General features: G+C 37.2%; 3 protein-coding genes across 4 annotated transcripts; 1 reads left to right on the forward strand and 2 right to left on the reverse strand.

Annotated features, from left to right (window-relative positions):
* The first annotated feature begins 328 nt into the window (after positions 1 to 328).
* LOC125213205 (phosphomannomutase/phosphoglucomutase) lies at positions 329 to 7,040 on the forward strand. Of its 2 annotated transcripts, XM_048113611.1 has the most exons (18): positions 329 to 463; positions 1,196 to 1,405; positions 1,594 to 1,660; positions 2,436 to 2,619; positions 2,792 to 2,844; positions 3,081 to 3,169; positions 3,283 to 3,519; positions 3,764 to 3,828; positions 4,477 to 4,537; positions 4,618 to 4,735; positions 4,821 to 4,902; positions 4,990 to 5,062; positions 5,133 to 5,194; positions 5,629 to 5,724; positions 5,861 to 6,015; positions 6,091 to 6,187; positions 6,489 to 6,566; positions 6,642 to 7,040. In XM_048113611.1, exons 1-18 carry the CDS (start codon positions 457 to 459, stop codon positions 6,747 to 6,749), a joined length of 1,842 nt encoding a protein of 613 aa, XP_047969568.1. In that variant the 5' UTR covers positions 329 to 456; the 3' UTR covers positions 6,750 to 7,040. The 2 variants fall into 2 exon arrangements, with proteins under 2 accessions (XP_047969568.1, XP_047969569.1); XM_048113612.1 differs by lacking the exon at positions 1,196 to 1,405 and having other exon boundaries at positions 330 to 463.
* Positions 7,041 to 7,098: 58 nt separating this feature from the next.
* LOC125213206 lies at positions 7,099 to 10,173 on the reverse strand. Its single transcript, XM_048113613.1, has 3 exons — positions 9,683 to 10,173; positions 7,646 to 8,045; positions 7,099 to 7,554 (listed from the first exon to the last, which is right to left on the reverse strand). Exons 1-3 carry the CDS (start codon positions 9,840 to 9,842, stop codon positions 7,269 to 7,271), a joined length of 846 nt encoding a protein of 281 aa, XP_047969570.1. The 5' UTR covers positions 9,843 to 10,173; the 3' UTR covers positions 7,099 to 7,268.
* Positions 10,174 to 10,677: 504 nt separating this feature from the next.
* LOC125209911 (double-stranded RNA-binding protein 6-like) lies at positions 10,678 to 12,517 on the reverse strand. Its single transcript, XM_048109486.1, has 3 exons — positions 12,286 to 12,517; positions 11,178 to 11,843; positions 10,678 to 11,072 (listed from the first exon to the last, which is right to left on the reverse strand). Exons 1-3 carry the CDS (start codon positions 12,353 to 12,355, stop codon positions 10,948 to 10,950), a joined length of 861 nt encoding a protein of 286 aa, XP_047965443.1. The 5' UTR covers positions 12,356 to 12,517; the 3' UTR covers positions 10,678 to 10,947.
* Positions 12,518 to 13,686: the final 1,169 nt, after the last annotated feature.

Here is a 13,686-nt window from a genome sequence, read left to right on the forward strand (position 1 = left end):
TCCAACTTCGAAGAAAAACAAAAAGTCGGGACAAAGAAAATAATATTCTCTTCGTCCAATTATAATTGAAGCATTTAATAGTAGTGTTTAATAAGTTGATTAAAGAGTTAAATAAAGAAAATAAAACAAATAATTGAAAAGAGAATAAAAGTATAAATAAATAAAATAAATGTTAGTAAGATAGTGTAGACATTAAATTAAGAGAGTATTAATCATGTGTATTTTTTTTCATGGAGGAGAGGAAATGAAAACGTTATTAATCTTTTATTTCAAACTAGGGTGATTTTGAGCTTGGAACCTAAGTCGCGTTACTACCACTGGAAAAATCGTGTTTTGGCAGCTGTCGCGATCTCCAGCTTCGCCACCTAATCAGCATATTCGCAGCAGCCTTCCATAGTTTTCTTCGCCAACCTCTACCGCTTCTTCTCCCAAATTCAACTGTCTCGCGATTCAAATATGGCTGGTAAAGTGTTCCTCTTTTTCTTACTATTCATACACTACGCGGTTGTATTTAATTAATTTTTCCAGTATTTTTCTTGTGTATTCGATTTCGAAGCTCTACTTTTCTAAGCTTTTATCATCCGCTGTGGTGTGCTAGGATGTGTTGATTTGTGCGTCGTAGTTGTGATGGATGAATTGGAAATGCAATGAGTTAATTCATTCTTGTTTTTTTGATAATGAGGTAGTTTTTAACTGTCTAAATTATTAGTTTAAACTGTAGTTAAGCTTTGCGGATCTATAATTATCAACGATTTAATGAGAGCTCTTGTATTTGCGATCGCTCGGAGGGGTTTTAACATGTAAATTATCATTCCTGTTCACTTGGTAACTGGCATAAATCAAAATATTTGTGGATGTAATGATGTACTATTAAGATTCTTGATTTTATAATTAGGAGAAAGCTAGATGCTTAAGTGGTTAGTACGTAACAGAAAGGTTCCGGTGGAAACCGTGGAATTTTAATACTTTGAGGAAGTTAATTTGAATATTTCCACCTCGTTCCTTCTTCGCCGAAGGCATGAAGGTGGAAGGACTACAAGAAGTTTAATGTGCTGGTGAAATTTTGAACAACATTTAAACTCCGAGGCAGAAAGCAACATCTCGCCCAAGACTTCATGGAGATTGTGATTTTTTATTAAAAGCTCTTATCCATAACAACCTTAATAATAGTGCAAAATTTTCAATTTTCATGCAGCAATGTCAGGGAAGATTGTCCAACATGTTCTGGTAGCACAATGCTGCCAGCAGGATAGGCATTTAAGCACCCAATACCGAAAGGATTGTTGTACCCCTTATAGAAAAAACTTGCTTCCCTACCTAAGTGGAAAGCTGGCGTGGAATGACATCCCCACCAAGAAATTGTCCACATTCTCGAATTTAAACCGAGCAATTGTTTACTGCAATGGTCTGTACTAGATTCTCATTGTTTCTGGTTGCTTTCACTCTCACCCTACCTGGGTCCGACCTTTAGAATGTTTTGATTGATCTAACCTTTTCGTTGTGCATATCTATCTGATTTTCTTTTTGTTGGTGTTTTAAAACTTATTTATATAATTTATCACTTTGGTTATATTGTCTTTACTCTTCTCGCAGCGGCCTCATCTGCCACTATCATACATTCTGTTGACAAAAGTGCATTTCTCAAGCTTCAAAATGGCAGGTCAGTATAAAGTGCGATTCAATTTCCTTATTCATATGACTGGATAGGTTCGTGGGTTAATAAGACTGTCATTTGTCAACTATGAATATCTGTGTGAAGCAGGAATTTAATTACTGGGAGTGAGTCAGGAAATTTCTTTCTTAAACATGCAAATCTCTATCAAATGGTCTCAAGAATGTTTACTGACCCCAGATGTAAAATCAGCTGACGAGCTCTTAGATTCAACCTTTTTAGTGCACAGTTTCCCACATGATATCTCTCTTTCTTGGGACTTCCTTCTCTTTGGTCACTTTGATACATAAGAGGCTGATGATCATTCCGCTTTACTATACTGAAGCTGGAAACGGAAGAAAATTCATTTTTGTTTCTTTCAAATACTATTTTTCTCTTCTGTTGAAATCAGAAACCTAGATTAATGTGCATTGCAATTCTATTGTTTCTAAATAAGCGGAAACTTTTTAGTCAACCTTTATATATATTGAAGACCGTTCCTCATAAGAATCGATTGTTAAAGATTATTCTTGCTATGTATAGTATGATGCATTTTCTTTGGTAGGATCCTCGAAACCTGTTTGTCTCTGTTGAAAACCCATGTGTATTTTGTGTGTTGATCGATCAATGCTTGGGATGGTTTTGCTGCTCATTATGTTTTATTATGGTATTAAATGTTTTTTCTTTATGTTCTTTAGTTTGTCTGGTATTTAGATGATACTCCACTTCGGACCACTTCACATCTTCCTTCTGATACATTTTCTTGTCACCGTTCATGGAACAGTGATATTCGAGGTGTTGCTGTGGATGGTGTTGAAGGAGAACCTGTTAGCCTCACAGAACCAGTTACAGAAGCAATTGCAGCTGCTTTTGCAGCATGGTTGTTAGATAGAAAGAAACCTGATTCATCTACACGGTTGAAAGTCTCTATAGGACATGATTCACGAATATCTGCTCAGAAGATGCAGGTATCAGTTATACGGGCTTTAGGTTGTATTTGTACAATCCGGTTCGTGTTATGGTTTTATGCATGGTTTTCCAGCTTCTAAGTTTTTCCTAAGGTCAATTTATTATGATTATCTTTTTCAGTGTTACTGAATGGCTAAGATTGCCTAAGGTTAAATTCTGGTTAAATTACAGGATGCAGTATCTCGAGGTCTAGCTGGCGGAGGTGTTGATGTTATCCAGTATGGGTGCGTTAAGATTTCTATCTTAACTTGCGATGGATAGACAGTTTCTTTATCAATTAGCGAGAATTTCTTCCAGTGTAGCTAATCTGGTTATATCTTAGTTGTTCTGCCAACTGTAACAACTGCTACTTTCCATTATCATAATTCCCAGATTACTGAATAAACATTTGTGTAATTGAAAGATGATTATCCTGAATGGAGATGATTTTGTAGATTCCAACCATGGTATTCTTGTGTAGATTAGCATCCACACCAGCAATGTTCAATAGCACTCTCACTAAAAATGAAGATTTCTTGTGTCCAGCAGATGGATCTATAATGATAACAGGTTTAATCTCTTAACTCTTCCCTACCTCTGTTTAGTCTGTTTGCCCTAGAAGGCTGGATTTCATACTTACCAGATAGAACCTTTTGTGATTCTTACGTCTTTTCTTGTAACAGCAAGCCATCTTCCTTACAACCGCAATGGGTTTAAGTTCTTCACTAGTGCTGGTGGGCTCGGGAAAGTGGATATCAAAGACATATTGGAACGTGCTGCTGATATCTACAAAAACTTCACTGATGAAGGTCTCAGGGAAGCTGAAAAAAGAGCAGCACAATCTGTTAAAAGAGTAGACTACATGACTGTTTATACATCTGATCTGGTTGCAGCAGTTCGCAAAGCTGCAGGGAATATAGGTGTGCCTTCAAATATGCATCTATATGACCACTTCATTTTAGATGGATGGAAAATTCAGTTCACTTCCATCGCAACAGAGGACTAGTCCCATATTTGATCTGATTCGATGTCTTAATCTAAACTCGTTCTATAGGAAAATTTATGCAATAATTGTAACCTGTTCAATCCGCTTTTTTAGTTAAGTACTCATCTATTAGTTGTATGGTCAACCTTTCTCACCGTTCTTACTTTTCTGACTTCCAGAGAAGCCACTGGAGGGTTTCCATATAGTTGTTGATGCTGGAAATGGAGCTGGAGGATTTTTTGCTGTGAGTTTGAACGTTAAACGTGTTTTTACTTCAGAAATTTTTCCTCCTCAAGTTAAAGGAATTCAAACATAAGGTCAAATGATAACAAAAACTGTCAATCGTGGTAACATCTCATGGATGCACATTGCTGATACTCGTATCGGAAAGTAGTATTCATAAAAGGTGTTGATCTCCTTGCAAGTTCTTAAAGATTTTAACTTGACAAATAGTGCTTCAATTTCTATGCTTCAGACAAAAATGTTTTTTTACTTCAAAAAATGTGAAGATCAAGCAGGAATTGATTGTGCTAGAGAATCCATATCTTTCCAATCTATCATGGATATGATTTTGAGCAGGATCAGCATGAACATATAAAGAGCCTTTTATATAGACATGCTAAGAATATTAGTATCCCACATCAGTGGTGTGACATAGTCTATGTTGAGTAAATGAAATACACCCACTGCTCTTCTCTACTATGTCTATATACTTCTCCACATATATCTATATTTTATTGTTCTACAAGATATATGAAAATATATAGAATATGCTATTTTTAGAAAAGGACCTAAAGGTATCATGGTATGTCCTCATCTTTAAATGCAACTTCCTGATTGAATATCTTAGAGTAACTTAGCTAATGACTGAGTTACATTTATGGTTTATCAGGAAAAGGTGCTCCAGCCTCTGGGTGCTATTACTACTGGAAGTCAATTCCTAGAGCCAAATGGTAAGGAATCTGGAAGATTCTTGTATGGCGCTTACGGTGTTACAACATCTTGGCTCTGAATAACAAACTGTCTTTTTCAGGATATTTTCCTAATCATATCCCGAACCCAGAAGATAAGGATGCAATGAAAGCTATCACCAAGGCTGTATTGGACAACAAAGCAGACTTGGGCATCATCTTTGATACTGATGTTGACAGGTAGCAGTTTGGTGGATTTTCTTATTTCTTTGTACATCAGATGGAAGGTCTTTATATGATAAACATTGTTCTGTGGTTTTGTTAGATCTGCTGCTGTGGACTCCAGTGGCCGTGAGTTAAACCGGAACCGTTTAATAGCCCTTATGTCTGCTATTGTCTTAGAGGAAGTACGGTGTCATCTTTATCATATTCAATCATTAGTACACTGTGTAATGCCCTAACCTGACATAATTCCATCATGTTTATTTAACTAGCATCCTGGGACTACAATTGTCACTGACAGTGTGACATCAGATGGATTGACTACATTCATCGAAAAGAAGCTCGGTAAGATAATTGTTACTATTGTTTTTGTGTTTTTACTATCACTATACTTATCACCAAACCATATTGACAGGCGGAAGGCACCATAGATTCAAAAGAGGCTACAAAAATGTTATTGATGAAGCTATTCGTTTGGTATGCTCATTTCATAGTATGTTGCATTATAGAGTTCAATAATTGTTTGTGCTATAATCTGAATTCGTGGCTGTTAGACAAACCAAAATTTCAGCATCATGTGACTTCTTGCCTTCTTGGGGAAATGCTTGATGCATTTTGTCGTTTTATATATAAGGAGTTATTCAAAGCACATAATTTTACCCATGAAGCTATTTACAATTTTCTTAAGTGACATTTTTCTTTGTTGATGTCTGTAATGAGATCATCTTGCCATTTAGTCTAGATCCTCAGGCACAGCGAGAAGAAAATGATATTGCCAGCTCAATGAATAGTTGTTATTTTTCGCTTACAGGAGGATTTCTTCTACTATTGTTAGTTCTGTTTTTTTGATATTTTTGTCATTCTTCAATCCTGACTTGTAAAAAAGCTGTATGTTGGTTGAATAATGACAGAATTCCGTTGGAGAAGAATCACATTTAGCTATTGAAACCAGTGGCCATGGAGCACTGAAGGAGAATCATTGGCTTGATGACGGAGCATATCTCATGGTAGTACTCTATTGTTAAAATTTAATTTATACTACTAGATTTTCTCTTTGTTCTTTTTTGTGTCAGCATTTCAAGCCTATACACTTTATTCAATAATGTTTATTGCTCTATGCTTATATACTTAAATAACCTGTAGGTCAAACTCTTAAACAAACTCGCGTCTGCCAAGGCTTCTGGAGTGGGTAAAGGCAGCAAGGTTCTGACAGACATGGTAGATGGCCTACAGGAACCAGCTTTTTCTGTTGAACTAAGACTTAAAATTAACCAAGATCACGAAGATCTTAAAGGAGGGTGAGCTTTTCTAAACCTTGCAGACTAATACTGTAATTGGACGTCACAGAATACTCATTTAGTTGTTACTTTTAGATCATTCCGTGCTTATGGAGAGGCCGTGCTACAAAATTTGGAGAACATCATTGCTTCAGATCCAAAACTTCAGAAAGCCCCGGTTAACTATGAAGGAGTAAGTTGTAATTAGTGCTCTAACAAACCAAAAAAGTTCAATCTGGAAGCTCTGATTTCACAATTTACCTGTTATGCAACACATGTTGGGATATTAAATGTTGTCTACATTGCTCAATCCATTTTACACAGATCAAAATATCATGCCAAGTGTTTCATATGTCCCGAACACCAGAAGGTCTCTGTGGTTATGTTGATATAAGTCCCTTGGCATGAAGCACATTGAAATTTTTGTTAGGATATCCTCAAAGAATTTACTTTCATTTAATTCATGAGCTGACTTCCATTATCCTTACAAATAGGTGAGGGTTTCCGGCTATGGTGGATGGTTCCTTTTGAGACTCTCACTTCATGACCCGGTGCTGCCCCTTAATATCGAGGTGATAATAGTTTATCTATTCGAAAAACCATATTAATATTTTGCAATAAACTGATTGGTCGTGCGGATTCTGCAGGCACCAAGCAACGAAGATGCCATCAAGCTTGGTCTAGCTGTTCATTCTGCTGTGAGAGAGTTTACAGCTCTTGATACATCTGCTTTGAACAAATTTGTGCATATATAGTCGAAGATGAAAAAAATTGTCCAAATATAGTCGAAGATAATCCTAGTTGACGTTCAGAGAGCATTCACAACTGCAACAATCGGCCTTCTTCGACATGCCAAACAGTGTTTTTGAAACCGATTCCCTCATTTCTCCGAGTTGTTTTTGAAATAGATTGCCTCCGTTCTCCGAGTGTTGTAATTTATGTTGCAATGCAGTACAGTAATAATTTTCACTGTCATCAGGCCTTGCTATAAACACTGGCTCAAAATGGAAAATAAATGAAATAAAGATGTTCATGTTCTTAATTAACTTACTATATAGCCTTGATCTTTACTTTTTACCATTTTGTAATGTTTGATTTTGGCAGTGAATAGAAAACTCAAATACTTTCATAAACATATGACAGTGTAATTGTGTCACAAAACAACATAGCATACAAAAATAATTACATTCGATTTTCTGCATGTTGAAATTGATGTAATCTATTCAGCAGTTACATTGATCATTTCGAGTATTTTTCTGCTTCCTAACTAAACCTCAGCTGTCTGTGGAATTGAGGAGCTTCATCATGAAGTTGAATTCCATCTCCGGCGACGTCCTAGGCTGTGGCCAGTTTGCTCCAGCCGGCACCTCAATGCATCTGAAGCCTCTGCTCAAGTAGAGCTTAGTGGCTCCAGGGTTGGTAAGGTCAGAATGCAACGCGATGGCACGGCATCCCCAAGATTTAGCCTTTGCCTCTGCTTTAGCAACCAATGTCTTTGCTATTCCCTTTCTCCGATATCTTTCTCGGACAGCAACGTTCGATACATACGCAATACCTGTCCTGGCAGTGATAACAAACACATATATCAAGCCTCAGATGTATTTGGTTGAATTCAAATTCAAGACATAATGAGAAGTGAGAACGGGCATACCTTCTTTGTCGATGGGGCCCTTTTCGTGGAAGGAAATCGGCCACCGTATCTACTGTCAAGATCCCAGCTACATAACCTTTGCATAGACTGAGTTTTCCATCAAAACTTCCAATCCTGAGACCGTCACTCCCTAAAAAGTACGGAACTTCCTCGGAAGAAGTTCTGGTCACAGCAACTAGGCAAGTTCTCTGGCAGCCCTTCGGCAGCGAGAGTCCAAAGAGCATCCCAATTAGCCTGTCGATTCTCAGTACAAAATCTAGAGGGAATGAGAATTCAGGGAAGAAAGAGCTGCAGTGTGTCTCGGCTACTTCCCAGCAGTCCTCTATCCTCGCCTCACGAACAACAATCTCGGGAGAGACTGTGGGGAATAATTCAGCCACTTGACTGGCTCTACAAGAACCTATGATATTAAGCAGCATGATAAGAATATGCAGAAACACAATTCATGATGATGGAAAATAAGCTTATCCCAACAGTCTAAGAATTCCTAGCTCGGAGTCCACAATATCAAAATAATTATCTCATCGTATCTGCAAAATATTTGGTTGCACAGCATTTGTTCACATCCATCAGCATCACTGCATCATCATAGGATGGACACAAAGTCAATGCCAGGCGTCTTTCTTGTGTACTGATATAATAAAGATCTACGAATCTGATAACATAGAACACTCTTTTTCAATTTCTCACCCAACTACCCCAACAACCAAGAGACATTCATATCGTAGGCAGGAAGCACAAATAGTAGGAATCCTAATCCCAAAATACTGATAATGCCCCTACCCGTTCGTCCTCAATTTGCAGATAATCAGTTTCATGCCCGTTCAGGAAAGATAATGCTATACTCAGGACCTAGACTCCAAACTATGACGGATGAATTCGGCTAAAGTTCGCTTAGTGAAGGAAAGTTTTGAGCCTTGACGACAATGTACCTGTTAATGATGGCATGGACTTGTCTATATCTCTAGTAAAGGGTGTTAGAACTTGCACTGATCGTTCCAAGTTTAAATATGGTGTACCTTGAACAACAAGACAAGTCCTAAATAATCCTAAATGGAGAATCCTCGTAAAGGAGGAAGTTGGAGCTTTGGAATGATGGGACTAGGGAGACCTCTTATATTCCTAATGGAAAGAAACCAGTTGGGTGTAAATGGGTTCTCACAATTAACCCTAGGCTGATGGAAATATTAATAAGCTCAATGTAACACTGAGTACTAATCAGTTCCAATCTCGCCATGTAGCTAAGGGTTCTAGTCAATCCTATAGCAAAAAAAACTATGAGAGACATTAGCTTTTGTTGCCCCTCTCAATCTCATCAATCTCCTAATCCCCCTTGCAGCCAACAACAACTGGCCACTGCATCAATTGCACGTCAAGCAAGATTTTCTAGATAAAAACTAAGAAAAACAGAATGTGTTGGGATTCCACTAAAACTCATCCAACTTTTACTTCATCTATAAGTTAAAGAAATCCTTGTATCAGTATGATTCTAAACAATCCTCTCGTGCATGGCCTGAAAATTTCTGCAAACACTAGTACGGTATGATATATCAAAATTGAGTTCCTAATAGTTGTGTTGATACCTTCAAACCACCTACTTGCCTCCAACAACAAATACTAGCACGAAAGAGCCAAATTATACCGGAGTTGGAGTAAAAGACTCAAAGAGAGAGTTCGATTCAAGCCTTCAACTATGGTAGGCATACCCTCATACTAGCAACAAAAAGAGTTCAAAGCATGATATGCAATTATGCATATGATTATAAACTAATAACATAGAAATGGCCATCTTTAAATATCCATGAATCATCAGCCCACTTATTGTCCATGGCTCCACTCCATCTTAGCCTTAATTGTGGTTTATCATTACCCTGAGTTTCCCTACTGTTTATAATTATGTGGCTTCAACTTAGTAAAGGTCAACACCATCAGACATCAAGCTTATACACAACTGATTGGCTCAAATCTCTTCAAATTATAGCATCATCAAACACACAAAAATGGAACATGAAATAAAAGGGTAAATTATGTTCATACCTATTGAGAGCTGAGGTGAACAAGATAATCCAGATTTGGAAACGTGACAATGAGACAAATTGGGGGTACAAGAGAAAGGTTGATGCTTGAGATTCTTGATTTGGTCAGTGGCACTGAGATTAAGGAAGCTCCCTCCCAAACAAATCGTCTGTGTCTGCATATCTCTGACCCTTCTCTCTAGGTGGAGATGGAGAGACAAGAGAAGGTATCAAAAATTCTACCTTTTCTCGATTTTGGGACTCCCAAATTTATTTGGGATCTGAGATGCTCTCTCTCTCTCTCAAGAAACCATGGGAGAAAGGGTAGTTAAAGAAATGAAGGAAAGACAAGCAAACAGACAAGTGATGATGAGTTCCACGTAAGTCTGGATCTCCCCTCTTTTATCTAATTACAATTCAGCGGCGATCAAATGCTAAGAAATTCTACCGTTTCACAGAATAGTCATCATTTGAAAGAAAAAGAAATCCAAAATTCATCAAAGTAGAGTCATCAGTGAGTGAAAGAACAAAAGTTGAGTCTTTTTCATGAGAAACTCTATTTGTTTTCAATTTTCATTAATATCTCGGTTAATTAGGCAACCTAACTAAAATTGCAGATTGCACTTTCTAGATTGTATTGGAAAGAAATAGGCTAATTTCTTTTGTTGAAAAAACAAAAGCAATCCTCAAATTTCATCATTATTTTGAATCCATCTGATGAAATAAAATAAAATAAAATTATTTGTGGTTATATAATAGCGTTCTGTCGTATAGGAAAATGATTATCATTTTATATCGACAACAACATAATACTCCCTCCGTCCACGAATAGGAATCCCATTTTTTCATTTTAATTCGGTTCTCTCAATCGAAGGAAGGGGATGCAGCCTTGATCATACACAGCACATCCATATCCCATTTCATCTTTGACTTGAACATGGATTATTGGAACAATTTGGTAACATGGAGTATATCTAATGTAACATGGATTATTGGAACAATTTAGTAACATTAATATATCTAATGTAACTACTTAATAGCCACAAAGAAAAGGTTCGTTTCTGCATACTGCTAATTTAAGTCTCCTAAGACAACAGACAAACAGAGCATGTACTCTCAACATCGCTCAGACAAATTGAGAAGTTTTAACTCTTAGAATCAGAAGATTTCTCCCCACAACAGAATAAGTAAAATCAAAAAGAGAAACGGGCAAAAAAATTAAATAAAAAAAAAAAGAGATTCCAAAACCTAGATAACCCTTACTGAATGAAGCTGGCCATTCCAATATCATATCTTCAGATCTTCCAAGCCTTCAATTTTGGCCTCAACTGGCTCCTGCTGCTTGTCCTGTTCAGCAGATGCCGTCTCTTCAACTGATGTGAGAGCTTCGGTTGTGGGTAGGTCACCTTGAACTGTCGGAGCTTCAGAAATTGGTGCTAGTGGAGCAGGCTTTGTATAATCAAAAGGGTCCTCAACTAGAAAAGGGAGCTTGGAGAATGGTGAATCGTCTAGCGTACCTTGTACAGCTTTAGAGAATAGTGGCTCCTCTACTTGAGGTGTAATGGGTCTGGGGATCCGAGGATCCTCTACTTTAACAGATGGATGCACCATGGAAGACACCTCATCCACCCGAACTGGAGCAGCAAATACAGGAACAGCTTGTCTAATAGACACGGGTGGTGCCATGTGTAAGGACTGCGGTGAAGGAAGGGGTGGTGCAGAGAATACAGGAATCATATTCCGAATTGTCACTGGTGGTGCGATCCTACTGTGTGGGTTGCAGTGCCCGACTGGAATATAGGGTGCTGCTCCTACTGCGGGAAACTTCTGAGGTCGGGGTTTGAAGATATCCGCCAACGATGACTGACTTTCATTTGGAACTGTAACCATTGGCTGGCTTGTTGGCCTGACATTCATTTGGAATGTGGGGTTGTTGTTCAAGGCTGGATTAGGCCTGTTGCGTTGAGCAGTTTTCGGGCATATCAAGGGAAGGATTTTTGATGTTGTAATTGGAGACTGCGGTGTACTCAATGGCCTTAGGTTTAGTGTAGGAAATTTTATTGGAAAAGATGTTCTTGCCAATCTAGCCTTTATTAGATACTTCTGCAGCGCACGAGCAACCGTCACATGCTCCTGCTCATCCTTATGGGACCTTTCATAAGGAAGCTCGGTTTGTTGGACTACTGGAAAGACAATGGAGCACAAAACTTATTAGCAATTAGATTATTGACACATAAAACATGCTCACAAATTCAGATAGCTATAGATCATATGCAACTTAAGAAGACTAAGTTAATCCACTCTTTTAACTCTCAAACGTACTGGATTATCCCCACATGCCTCAATGTTATTCACACGATTTGAATTGCATATTCAAAGATTAATAAGAATCTTAGATGCAGAGGAAGGCTAACAGATGAAGGTACCAAGTAAGGCAGGAAAGGGACCAGGAATTGGTTTTAAAGGGGCTGACAGACTCAGGGTGTATGATTCTTGACTCCATCTCATTAATTCATTATCTATTACTTTTGTTTCTTTTTCCAATTGACTTTTCTACTAGGTAGATATAAAAGATCAATTGATTGGAGACAGAGCAGTGAACGAATTTGAGTATGGGCTACTTACGAGATTTGAGAGATAACCAAGCTGCCATGGCAGCATTCTTTTCTGCTTGCTTCTTGTTCTTGGCTGGCATACCAGTAAATATCACGCCGGCCAACTCTACAGTACATGTAAAAATAGGAAGGTGACCTAGACCAGATCTGAAAGTCGAATAAGCAGGCAAAGATGCTCCCACTCTTTGTGAGACCTCTTGCAATAGATTCTTATATACACCTGTCTCATCCTGCAGAGCTCAGCATGATACAGCATTAGCAAGCAGCCAAATTGATTGAGAAATCCCAAAGACATCATCATTAGGCAAATGAATGTTTTAGATTACACAAAAGTAGCAACAAGATGGTTTGTAAAAAAATTCATGTACAGGGCCTTCATTTTAAGGATGAGTACACTGAAGAATATCGGAAATGTTCAAAGTTCGATGCAGACCAAGTCGTCCAATTTTCACAGGACAAACTTCAATTGCTTTATCTCTTTGGAGCTAAGATGATTAACCATATATTGTTAACGCTGGGTGTGTCATTTGTAAATTAGTGATGAAAATCATTAAGTTAAGTGTAATAAAGACGTTATCTCAACTGAATGATCGTGGGTTTCATCTTTCATGTGAATTATATGTTGATCCTAAATTTGGTTTCCCATTATGCGAGGATTTGGTAGAAAGTATAGTCCTTAATTCTCAATCTTTTCTTTGGTTATTAACCAAAAGCAATCTAAACTGGCCACAATTTGGGAAAGGGCAAAGGATAAGATTCCAGACTGGAGAACCTAATAAAACTCATCGGGCTAGTGAAGATATGATTTTGCTTATGTTATCGACCCCAAAAAGACAGAACCCAAATGTAACCTTTTTTCGCCTCCAGCTAGAACAAAGCAAACATCTAATGAGTTCTCTAAGATTCCAAGAATTATAGTTTTAATGGGGAGATAAATAAATAAAATATTTAACATATATTATATATAATATGAAATATAAGATGCACAAATATAGAAAATAATAAAATAACACCCCAAAACTTAAACAGTAATATATCATAAATCTAAAATTATATAATATGTCTAATAATTATAATAATTAAAATGTAAAGTCTAATAATTAAAGTCTCCAGTAGACATTATTGAAATTTCTGTAAATAAACAAAGAAAAAAAACCCTATAAATAAAAAATAATAACCAAATATATATTGAGCTAAAACATTCAATAAATATAGTCTATAGTACTACTATATCATATACTGTACTATTGTTTTGTTGTATATCTGTTGTGTATCTTACACTCATTATTTTGGATGTCTATATCATAGTAGTTATTTTGCTATAGTGCATTCAATCTGCCCCAAATTTGAATTTAAATTTAAGAAACAATTCACTATAAGACATTCTAGGCGGCAGGGCAAAAACTGGGGA

The sequence above is a fragment of the Salvia hispanica genome, chromosome 3 (assembly GCF_023119035.1).
Source record: "Salvia hispanica cultivar TCC Black 2014 chromosome 3, UniMelb_Shisp_WGS_1.0, whole genome shotgun sequence".
NCBI lineage: Eukaryota > Viridiplantae > Streptophyta > Magnoliopsida > Lamiales > Lamiaceae > Salvia > Salvia hispanica.

What these genes read in the sequence shown, in the direction of transcription:
- LOC125213205 (XM_048113611.1), top strand. An exon ending in AGCAATTGTTTACTGCAATG is followed by an intron (nt 1,406 to 1,593) that starts GTCTGTACTAGA and finishes CTCTTCTCGCAG; the next exon opens with CGGCCTCATCTGCCACTATC. An exon ending in CCCCGGTTAACTATGAAGGA is followed by an intron (nt 6,188 to 6,488) that starts GTAAGTTGTAAT and finishes CCTTACAAATAG; the next exon opens with GTGAGGGTTTCCGGCTATGG.
- LOC125213206 (XM_048113613.1), bottom strand. Translation starts at nt 9,842, where the DNA reads ATGCAGACACAGACGATTTGTTTGGGAGGGAGCTTCCTTAATCTCAGT. An exon ending in TTCACCTCAGCTCTCAATAG is followed by an intron (nt 8,046 to 9,682) that starts GTATGAACATAA and finishes TTAATATCATAG; the next exon opens with GTTCTTGTAGAGCCAGTCAA. An exon ending in GGGCCCCATCGACAAAGAAG is followed by an intron (nt 7,555 to 7,645) that starts GTATGCCCGTTC and finishes TATCACTGCCAG; the next exon opens with GACAGGTATTGCGTATGTAT.
- LOC125209911 (XM_048109486.1), bottom strand. Translation starts at nt 12,355, where the DNA reads ATGCCAGCCAAGAACAAGAAGCAAGCAGAAAAGAATGCTGCCATGGCA. An exon ending in TTGGTTATCTCTCAAATCTC is followed by an intron (nt 11,844 to 12,285) that starts GTAAGTAGCCCA and finishes TTGTCTTTCCAG; the next exon opens with TAGTCCAACAAACCGAGCTT. An exon ending in ATTCTCTAAAGCTGTACAAG is followed by an intron (nt 11,073 to 11,177) that starts GTACGCTAGACG and finishes AAGCTCCGACAG; the next exon opens with TTCAAGGTGACCTACCCACA.